This window comes from Hypanus sabinus, chromosome 10 (assembly GCF_030144855.1).
Source record: "Hypanus sabinus isolate sHypSab1 chromosome 10, sHypSab1.hap1, whole genome shotgun sequence".
Classification (NCBI taxonomy): Eukaryota; Metazoa; Chordata; class Chondrichthyes; order Myliobatiformes; family Dasyatidae; genus Hypanus; species Hypanus sabinus.
Window position 1 is genome coordinate 90471395 of NC_082715.1, and position 11828 is coordinate 90483222.

General features: G+C 44.9%; 1 protein-coding gene across 1 annotated transcript in view; it reads right to left on the minus strand.

The window, feature by feature from the left end:
- b3gat2 (beta-1,3-glucuronyltransferase 2 (glucuronosyltransferase S)) overlaps nucleotides 1–11400 on the minus strand; it is a 48310-nt gene extending 36910 nt beyond the window's left edge. Inside the window, exon 1 of the mRNA XM_059982304.1 lies at nucleotides 10897–11400. Coding sequence (XP_059838287.1) covers nucleotides 10897–11400 — 504 coding nt within the window. The remainder of the gene's footprint in view (nucleotides 1–10896) is intronic.
- Nucleotides 11401–11828: the final 428 nt, after the last annotated feature.

Genomic DNA, 11828 nt, shown 5'->3' on the forward strand with positions numbered 1-11828 from the left:
GGCCATGCTGGAAAATAATGAAAGGACAATGGGAGAACTATGTTGTGACTGGATCAGAGATGGAAAAATAAGAATATGAAAAGAAAACATAACGGGTTTCATGAGCAGCAGTGACATGGTCAGTATCAATGAATTAAATAAATACAAGTCAATTTTTTTTTTACACTTTTACACCCCTTGAAAGTTTTCATATTTTATCATTTAATAACATTGAATCATAGTGGATTTAATTTGGCTTTTTTTTGACACTGATCAACAGAAAAAGATTCTTATGTGTCAAACTGAAAACAGATCTCTACTATGTATCTAAATTAATTACAAATGTAAAACACAATAATTGATTGCATAATTACTCACCCCTTCAAGTCAGTACTTAGTAGATGCACTTTTGGTAGCAATTACAGCCTTGACTTTGTGTGGATAGGTTTCTATCAGCTTTGCGCATCTGGACACTGCAATTTTTCCCCATCATTCTTCTTTACAAAATGCTCAAGCTCTGTCAAATTGCATGGGGATCATGAGTAAACAGCCCTTTTCAAGTCCAGCCACAAATTCACAATTGGATTGAGGTCTGGACTCTGACTTGGCCACTCTAGGACATTAACTTTGTTGTTTTTAAGCCATTCCTGTGTAGCTTTGGCTTTGTGCTTGGGGTCATTGCCTTTGTTGGAAACAAATCTTCTCCCAGGTTGCATTTCTCTTGCAGACTGCATCAGGTTTCCCTCCAGGATTTCCCTGTATTTTACTGCATTCATTTTACTCTCCACCTTCACAAGCCTTCCAGGGCCTGTGGCAGTATGATACAGTATGATGCAGCCACTGCCACATTTCCTGGTAGGGTTGGTGTATATTGATGATATGCAGTCTTTGGCTTACACTGAACAGAGCATTTATCATGTAGCCAAAAAGCTCAACTTCTGGTTTCATCAGACTATAGAACCTTGTTCCAGATGACTTTGGAGTCTCCCACGTGGCTTCCGACAAACTCTAGATGAGATTTCATGTGAGTTTTTTTCCCCCAAGAGTCACTTTCCATTTGCCACTCTCCTATAAAGCTGCAACTGGTGAAGCACCCAGGCAACAGTTGTTGGATGTGCAATCTCTCCCATCTCAGCCACTGAAGCTTGTAATTCCTCCACAGATGTCATGGGTCTCTGGGTGGGCTCCCTCACTAGTCCCCTTCTTGCAATGTCACTCGGTTTTTGAGGACGGCCTGCTCTAGGCAAATCTACAACTGTGCCATATTCTTTCCACTTCTTGATGATCGACTTAACTGTACCCCAAACAATATTCAGAGACTTGGAAACTTTCTTGTATCCTTCTCCTGATCTGCAATTTTTAATAATCTTTTTGTAGAACTGTTTGGAGTATTCTTTTGTCTTCACAGTGTAGTTTTTACTGGGATACTGACTCACCAACAGTTAGACCTTCCAGATACAGGTGTATTTTTACTACGATCAATTGAAACATCTTGATCGGACACAGGTGATCTCCATTTAGCTAATTATGTGATTTGTAAAATCAATTGGCTGCACCAGTGATGATGTGCAATAGTTAAGGGGGTGAATACCTATGCAATCAATTATCTTGTGTTTTATATTTGTACTTAATTTAAATCACTTTGTAGAGGTACGTTTTCACTTCTTCATGAAAGTCTTTTTCTGTTGATCAATATAAAAAAAAAGCCAAATTAAATCCTCTGCGATTCAATATTGTGAAACAATAAAACATGAAAACTTCCAAGAGAGGTGAATACTTTTTATAGGCACTGTATAGTGATAGGATCCTGTTTGAAACAAAGTAAATTTTAAATTTCAATAACATGGCTTAGACCCTCAAGTGCTTTTACTGTCATGATCTGTATATCAACTCCATGCTCATTCTCCCAATATCTCTTGATTTTTCTCAAGGATAAAAATCTACCAGCCTCAGCTCTGAATATATTGTCTCAGCATACAAACCTTGAAGGCTACAGAACTCTAATGATTCACAATGAAAATTTCTCCTCAACCCGGTCCAAAATGACCATTTTCTCGCCTGGATGGCTATGGGTATTCGCCAGGGAAAACACCCTCTCAGCATTTCTTCATTTCAGGAGTGACCATCACTGAAGGCCATGAGGATATAGAACCTGTTCCACTCTAGCAATGTGGAAAGGAAAAGAGCTAGCCTAGGAGTTCTGGAGCAGTTGGTTCACAGAACTGTACAGGGATAGGGTGAATGATCGCTTATGGAATTCAATTCTCTCAGTTCTCACCGCCTTCAACTCATCAGATTCATAATTGCAAGGGTGGCAGTTAACTTCTCATGTTCCTTCTATTTCCATTTCTCATTGCCAATACATACAGTTAACATAAAAAGAAAGTGCAAAACTGTTTTGCTTGCCTCAAATCAATACATTAAAAAGCAAAATAAAAGCTTGTTGATAAGAGGAAACCTCCGGCATGGATGGTCCCAAGTCTAGCTGCGAAAGGAGAAGGGTAAGGTTGAGATAAGGATGAGTTAAGGGTAAGGAGAAGGTTGAGATAACAACTCCAACCCATAAAAGCTCAGAGCTACAGAAACGCCAACAAGAGCTCCAAAGACCTCATTCCTGGGAGAGGAAGGATCTTTGCCTGGAAGACATACGAAGCCATGTGGTGAAAGCAGAAATCATAGGGCTGATCAACTTTCTAATGGCCCATTGAGCTGCTGTTGGTGGCCTATGCCCCAGCAGGGGTGATGGTCTTAAGAAAAAGAAGATGAAAGTTGTAAATTTTAAAAAAGACCTAAAGAGTTCTAGATGGCTGAGTGCTCCACTGAGGGGTTTACTGATGTGCCTCAGCTTTTACTTTATTTTTATTTAGAGATACAGCACAGAACAGGTCCTTCTAGACCAATGAGTCACCCAAGAATCCTCCATTTTACCCTAGCATAATCACAGAACAATTTACCATGTCTAATTAACCTACTAAATGGTACATCTCTGGACTGTGGGAAGAAATCCACATGCTCACAGGAAGGATATACACACTTTTTCTGGACAGGGTAAGAATTGAACTCCAATGACCCGAGTTGTAATAGTGTTGTGCTAACCACTACATTATCGTGGCAACATCAGTTGTTCAAGGGCCAGTGTAATGCTCCTTCAAAATCACTAACTGTTCAAAACCTGACATTAACCTCAATTCAATTGCCCTCAGACTCCAAACCTCCATCCATCTTGTACCTCTTCTATCTCATCATCAACTGTTTCTGCATCATCTGGATCAATGCACGGATTCCCAAGTTAGCTCTCCCACAATGCTCTCTAGACACAATTCCTTCCCACATTGCTCCAATTCCTTAGCATCTGACACTCTCCAGTCTCCATTACTACACCATTTGGCCCCTAACACTTGTGCAGCTATTCAATATTAATCTTTTATGTTCCTTAACAAGTCTATCATACAGAGACTGAAGACCCACAGATCTTGTTGATAAAAGAGACCAAAGATTACAATGGATAGTAAATTTTTTTCTAAAGTGTTGCTTCCTCAGAATTTTTCTCTGTTTATGATAGACTGCTTGAATATGAGTTCAAGAATAATTTCAAACTATTGTATCAGATTGGAATTTGGAGAAACAAGAATTTATCTTTTATTGACTATATGTTTAATTGCATAAAGGTGCTGATGTTTTGCAATAGTTCAACTAAGCTAAAAATGTTTTATTGATGATTTTCATTTGTACTTGACGTCTGAGGCTTCTCAAGTGTCCCACAATAATCATTGATGATTCTAGTTGCCCTGGTACTGTTTCACCATGATCGCAACATCCTGGTGAAACCTTTCACCATGCTCGTTATTGACAGTGCCAACACTTGCAGGGAAGAAGTCTAAATGGCAATGTAAAAATGAAAGTTGCACTTCATGGTTTTGTATGCTTTAAGCATATTGTCTACTAGTTGCATATAGTTTGGTGCTCTGCTATTGCGATGAAAATGTATAAATTATACAACCTTGGGAATTGTTTGCTCACAGTCACTCCCAAAGCAAGGAACCCAAAAGAGCCCAATTAAAGAAAAAATAATTAAAAGACCAACTCCCGATGCTCAAGAGAAAGGGAAAAAAAAACACAAATCATGCAAACAACATTCCAAACCAAATTGAATCCTCAGATCTGAACCCCAGAGCAGCCCAGAGTACGCCCAAAGCCTCTCTTATCAGTTCATCATATTAGCGGGGACAGAGCACAGCATTTGGGGCAGTCTTCATAGCCTCAACACCATGGAGAAAGGAGTGACCATTCAACAACATCCTTCAATGCCTTCTATACAATTTTCTCCAGTCCCTCTAGAAGTTCTTTAAATTGACTGTCATTAATGACCTGTTTGATTTTTTGGTCCAACAAAAATGCTTTCCTTAATCTCGGCATCAGTTACTTTGGGAAACAACTGTCTGAAATATTGAAACCCTTCATGGAAATTTTTGTGCCTGGTGACAGCAGATTCTATCCTTGCAGTCTTGAACCCAGTAATTCTGCTTTTGCCTTTGACAAACCCAAGTCTCTGACCAGGTCAGTTAACTCAGATTGAGCTATCAGCTGAGGCTCAGGGTTCAAAATCTGGATCAGTATCAGTGTGGTTTTCCATTTCTGGTTCATGCATCATGGCATCTTCATTTGCCTCGTCATGTAGCACGGGTCTCATGGCTGAGGGAGATTTGGGTATTCAATGGATTTCTTGCACGGTACACACTGGTCAGGCAGAAGCAGCAGTCTGTCACACGATCCTCTGCTCTCGCCATATTATTGGGCAGGCAATAGGCATTGACTTCCAAGTACCTCTGAGCCAAGCTCTAAGATTGACAGGGTATGTTGCACAGGAAATGTGAGGAGCCCAAGCTTTGGCTTGGTCACCAACTTTACATCCAAAGTAGAGCTCATAGGCTTTGTTCATAAGAGGAGTCATACTCCATCTTTGAGATTTAAATGTTTGCACACCATAAAATATCACTGGTGCAACATTGGTGAGACACTTTGCTATCACAAATACTCCTGAAAATACAATTACTTTATTACTATGTACTTAATAAGTATATAGAATATGCTATGCATGTACAGCATGTGCATCAACATGATCACAAACTGATATACATGTAAACACAATGCATAGAACAGTGTGTGTGTGTGTGTGTGTTTGTGTGTGTGATGCTTCTATAGCCTTTCTTAAACGTGTCCTGCCTTGCAGTATCCGCCCTGCCTAAGCATTCCTGGACAAGATAGAAAACGTTTCATCTTATGTTGTGGGCAACATTTTAATTGACTTGAATTGTGAATTGAAATAACAAATATAGGTAATTTTTTAAAAATGGAGCACGATAAAGAAATTTCATGGTGATTTTCATGATCAGCAGCCCAAAATCCATAAGGTGGACCCAAAGATATTCAGGAAGCAAATTTGTTCTCCAGTGTTAGCACTCATTAGTGAAGAGATCTCATTTTTGAATGGCCAAATTATTGTTATGAGACTGTGACCTCCGGTAGAAATTACTTCAGTTAATAGACAATAGACAGTACGTGCAGGAGCAGGCCATTCGGCCCTTCTAGCCAGCACCGCCATTCACTGTGATCATGGCTGATCATACAATCAGTACCCCATTCCTGCCCTCTCCCCATATCCCTTGACCCCGCTATCTATAACAGCTCTATCTAACTCTCTTGAATGCATCCAGAGACTTGGCCTCCACTGCCTTCTGGGGCAGAACATTCCACATATCCACCACTCTCTGGGTGAAAAAGCTTTTTCGCATCTCTGTTCTAAATGGCCTACCCCTTATTCTTAAACTGTAGCCTCTAGTTCTGGACCCACCCATCAGCGGGAACATGCTTCCTGCCTCCAGCTTGTCCAATCCCTTAATAATCCTAATAATGGAAACACCAACTCCACATCTACCCTGTGAGTGGAGCTCCAAAATTGCAGTGTCCGTCATTAAGGACCCCCATCACCCAGGACATGACCTCTTGTCATTGTTACAATCAGGAAGGGGAGGTACTGAAGCTTGAAGGAACATACTCAATGATTCAGGAACAGCTTCTTTCTCTCTGCCATCCGACTTCTGAATCGATATTGAACCCATGAACACTACCTCCCTATGATTTTATTTCTGTTTTTGCACTACTTAATTAATGTAACTATTTGATATACATATGTATACTTACTGCAATTCAGTTTTTACTAAATTATCGTGTACTTCATTGCACTGCTGCTACAAAGTTAATAAATTTCATGACATACGCCAGTGATATTAAACCCGATTCTAAAGTCCTGTAGGCAGTTTGTACATTTTAATGAAATCACATCTCAGTTTTTTAAAAATAATAATTGAACACTTGTAGAGTAAGTCAATCAACAAGGGGCAGTATATCCTTGTTAGGGGTGATACATCACTAAATGAACTGCAGATCAATCTATGCTCTACAAGTTGCTATACATCTTTACCACAGCTTTAGTAAATATGTTAGCCTCCAGCCATGCAAGAAACCTATCCAATATCTAGTGGCTGCTAAAATGTGACTTCCGTACATCAGCTAAGTAGATAATTTAAGAAAAGTGAAATTAAATGATTATGCAGACAAGCTGAGGCAAGTATAGTGGAAAGCCTATATGGACCAATAATGCCAGTTTAATTAGTCCAGAAGACCGTTCTCAATGCCACTTCATCAATTTGATTGTTTTACATTTGCCTGACCACTCTAAGATACAGCACTTAGATAATCCCTAAAGCATCAAGATTTCTTAAATCATCAGCATGCTCAGAAGCTGTTATTCTTGCAAAAAATTCAAAAAATTAGTTTGCCTCCAAAATATTAACCAGAGAATCATCAGTCACATGTTGGCAATCATGAGGTTCCACCATAAACCAACACTTGAATCATTTATATTGAAGTCAGAGGCAATTTATAAAGACCTGAAGCTGAAAAATACCAATAGATAGTCTGCATTTAACAATGGCTGTGTGGAGAGACTGTGACATCAAGGAACTGCTAATAACCATCAGCAGTTACCGGGTAACTATTGATGGGTTTACAACCAACTAACAAAGTTCCCCTTCACAAAACAATCTGCACAACAAAATAAGGCCCATTTGTCATACATCACAAACTGAACAGAGCGGCATAACAGATCATTAGGAAGAAATTTCAGAATAATTGTCTGGATGGAAAATAGGGGAGAACACGTGGATTTCTAGTTTTAACTAAACATGCACTGTACTGCACAGACACCAGACAAGTTGGTGACAGGACTAGGGAAGGAAAGAAAGTATTGGGGATGGGGGGAGGGGAGAGGATCAGGTGCAACTGAAATGAAAATGATAGAGGGATAGGCCATTTACCCTTCAAGACTCTCCCCACCATTTAATAAGTTCAGAGCAGATCTGTACTGGGATCAATTTAACTTTTGTGCCACTTCTCCATAATCCTGTATTCCTTAATCTATAAAATATTTATCTACTTCCACTTTAAATACTTCTAATAATCCAGCTTCCACAACCTCTTGGGGCAGAGAATTCCAGAGATTCACCACACTCAGTTGTGCCTCAGTTTTAAATGATTGCCCTCATTTTTTGTTCAAGACTGCTACTAGTGAAAACATCTCAACATCTATCAGGACCCCTTCGGACCTTATTGGTTTCAACAAGATCATGTCTTATTCTTCTAAACACAAAGTTGAATTCAATGTATTATCAACGTAAGTATATATCACGATATACTACCTTGACATAAGAACCATCACAAAGGCACAACAATACCTGTACTTTCTTTGAAGTTTGCATAGATTTGGTATGCCATCTAAAACTTTGTCAAACTTCTATAGATGAGTTATGGAGAAAGATTGAGAAGTTTAAGATTTTTTTCATTAGAGTGAGCTTATAGGGGTGTATAAATCTATGAAGGGCATAAACAGAGTGAAATATGCAGTCATTTTCCCACTGTTAGGGAATCAAGAACTAAAGTTTTAAGAATGAGGGGAGAGTAATTTAAAGGGAACCTGATGTGCAACTTTTTCACCCAGGCGGTGGTCAATATTTGCAATGAACTGCCAGACGAAGTATTTGAAGCAGGTTTATTACCAACATTTAAAAATGTACTTGGACAGCTACCTGGATGGATAGGAAAGGTATTAGATGGATATTAGCCAAATGTGGGCTAATGGTACAAGCTCAGGAAGGCATTTTGGTTGGCACGCACAAGTCGGGCTTGAGGGCTTGTGTCCATGCTGTATAGCTCTTTAACTCATGTCTCCTTTGGTCCTTTTGCCTTTAGCTATAAAATTCAATTAGCTTAACAGTATATCTTTGTGATGTTACAAGAAATGGGAGCATTCGAGTGCTCACAAGGAGAACATGCAAAGTCCCCAAAGAGTGTAAATCTCTGTCCTCCACATGTTTTTTTCTATATTCTTCTTATAATATGGTGGCTAGCACTGCACACTGTACAATTTGCCTGCATGCATGTTCAAGGGACTGTGTGCGTGGGCTTTTGTGCCAGTGTGCATATGTTTTGTGTATGGGAATGTGTTGGAAGTGTGGGGTTTTGTGCATTGGGTTCTGTACAAAGGTTTGTGAGCACATGCAGGGACATTAAAGAATATGGGAACCATGTGAATGGTGGTGTAGCTAGTATACACAAAGGCTCTTGAATATACGTCCACTCCTCCTAGCATACACACTGTTTCTTGCATATACTGAATCTGTCAGTGTTCACGTCATCCCTGGCACAGGCAGAGTCTGCTTGTGTATACCACCTTTGACATAAACCATACAGTATATACAGTGCGTCTCTCATATGCACTGACCAAAATATACACACTGTCTCTCTCATATACACTGCCCGAAGTATATCCCAGATATACCGTGTCCAGTATACACCACCTCTCAGATATGCATTGCTGCCATTATCCACTCTGGTGAATATACTGGCCTGAGTACACTCAGCAACACTGGGATATACACCAACCCCCCGTGAATAAAGTTCTTTACCTTAATATAGTTGGTGGGTGGGAGAGAAAAGAGAGTGGGGGAGAGTCAGAGGACAAGGAGAGGCAGTGTAGACTTAGTAGACATGTGAGGAAGAAGGAGTCATTCGACACAGGGAGTGGGGGAAGAGAGTCAGTCAATACTGGGAGAGAGGGGAGAGAGTCAGTGGACACGGGGACAGGGCAGAGAGTCAGTCAATATTGGGAGAGAGGGGAGAGAGTCAGTGGACACGGGGAGAGGGGAGAGAGTCAGTCAATACTGGGAGGGGGAGAGAGTCAGTGGACACGGGGAGAGGGGAGAGAGTCAGTCAACATGGGGAGGGGAGAGAGTCAGTGAACATGGGGAGAGGGGAGAGAGTCAGTCGACACGTGGAGAGGGGAGAGAGTCAGTCAACATGGGGAGAGGGGAGAGAGTCAGTCAACACGGGGAGAGGGGGAGAGAGTCAGAGGACATGGGGAGAAGGGGAGAGAGTCAGAGGACACGGGGAGAAGGGGAGAGAGTCAGAGGACACGGGGAGAGAATCAATGGACGGGGAGTGGGAAGAGAGTCAGTGGACACGAGGAGAGGGGAGAGAGTCGGTGGACATGTGGAGAGGGGCAGTGGACAGAGGGGTAGAGAGTCAATGGACACGGGGTAGAGAGTCAGTCGACACAGGGAGAAGGGAGTCAGTGGACAAGGGGAGAGGGGCAGTGGACGGGGAGAGGGGCAGTGGACACAGGGGTAGTGAGTCAGTGGACACGGGGAGAGGGGGAGAGTGTCAGTGGACACGGGGAGAGGGGGAGAGTGTCAGTGGACATGGGGAGGGGGAGAGAGTCAGTCGACACGGGGAGAGGGGAGTCAGTGGACACGGGGAGTGAGTCAGTGGACATGGGGAGAGGGGAGAGAGTCAGTCGACATGGGGAGAGGGGAGTCAGTGGACACGGGGAGTGAGTCAGTGGACATGGGGAGAGGGGAGAGAGTCAGTCAACATGGGGAGAGGGGAGTCAGTCGACACGGGGAGTGAGACAGTGGACATGGGGAGAGGGGAGAGAGTCAGTCGACATGGGGAGAGGGGAGTCAGTGGACACGGGGAGTGAGTCAGTGGACATGGGGAGAGGGGAGAGAGTCAGTCGACATGGGGAGAGGGGAGTCAGTGGACACGGGGAGTGAGTCAGTGGACATGGGGAGAGGGGAGAGAGTCAGTCGACACGGGGAGAGGGGAGAGGGGCAGTGGACTCGGGGAGAGGGGCAGTGGACACGGGGAGAGGGGGAGAGTGTCAGTGGACACGGGGAGAGGGGGAGAGTGTCAGTGGACACGGGGAGAGGGGGAGAGTCAGTCGACACGGGGAGAGGGGAGTCAGTCAACACGGGGAGAGGGGAGTCAGTCGACACGGGGAGTGAGTCAGTGGACATGGGGAGAGGGGAGAGAGTCAGTCGACATGGGGAGTGAGTCAGTGGACATGGGGAGTGAGTCAGTGGACATGGGGAGAAGGGAGAGAGTCAGTGGACACGAGGAGAGTGTCAGTGGACACGGGGAGAGGGGGAGAGTGGCAGTGGACACGGGGAGAGGGGGAGAGTGTCAGTGGACACTGGGAGTGAGTCAGTGGACATGGGGAGAGGGGAGAGAGTCAGTCGACACGGGGAGAGGGGAGAGAGTCAGTCGACACGGGGAGAGTGGCAGTGGACACGGGGAGAGGGGGACAGTGTCAGTGGCCATGGGGAGAGGGGAGAAAGTCAGTCGACACGGGGAGAGAGTCAGTGGACACCGGGAGATGAAGAGGAGAGTTAGTGGACAAGAAGTGATGGGGAAGTCCCGGGGAGAGGGAGGAGGTAGGTGTTGATGTAGAGTGGGCACCAAGTCGCGGAGGGCTGAGGGAGACAGGAGAAGTGTCGCAGTCTAGAGGCGCCGAGTACTTACCTCCTGGAAGAGTTCGAGGCTGTAGGTGTTGTCATCGTCAGCGAAGAAGACCACGCCGGAGTTTTGCAGGGACAGATTCTTGCGGAGCCAGCGCAGCCCCTCATTCCGCTGCTCGGTGGCCCGCGGCATGCCGGCCCGCTTGTACCTGCGCTGGGTGGAGACATGCAGCTGGGTATAAGAGTGTACCCCGGAGTTGGCGAGCAGGTCGGCGACCAGGCGGCTGCGAAAGGAAGCGTCCTCCACCAGCACCCAGTGGAAGTGCTCTAGCTGGCGGAAGGTGTTGGCCAGGCGCGTCAGCTCGGCTTTCTGCACCGGCCGGCTGTAGGTGGGAGTGATGGCATAGATGGTGGGCAGCGAGGCGTTGCTGACTGCCGGTTGCCCGTGCTCTCGGCGGCGCCCCGAAGCTCGCAGCGACCGTCTTCCAGAGTCAATGTCCGCCACCAGCAGTAGCATCAGCACCCAGGGCAGGACGAGGCACAGGCGTCCGAGCAGAGGCGACTTCATGGCGTGGCAGGCGTCTGAGCGATGGCCAGTAGCTCGCACACCTCATCCCTTTCCCCCGACCGGCTCCCGCCGCCGCGGGCAGGGCGGAGACCGGTGGGCGAGTGGGTGGACGTTCGGGTGAGCGGACCGACGGCGACGCTGATAGAAGCTGCTTGTGTTGTGTTGGACGGGAGTTAGAAGCTGGGAAGAAAGGGGAGGGAGTGATGGTGAGAGGATGAAGGAAAGGAAGACGAGGAGGGGGAGCGCTAGCGGAGCTAAAGGGAAAGCGAGGGAGGAGGCAGCGAAAGGAAGGAGAGTGCGGGAGGGGAAGTGGGGATCGGAGGAGAGGGGCGGGGGAGGGAGAGCAGTGATCCTGTCATTCACCTCTCCTTCAATAGTTCCCATTCTTACCTCTTACTTATCAGAGCCAGCACCGGTAGTGCTTTGCT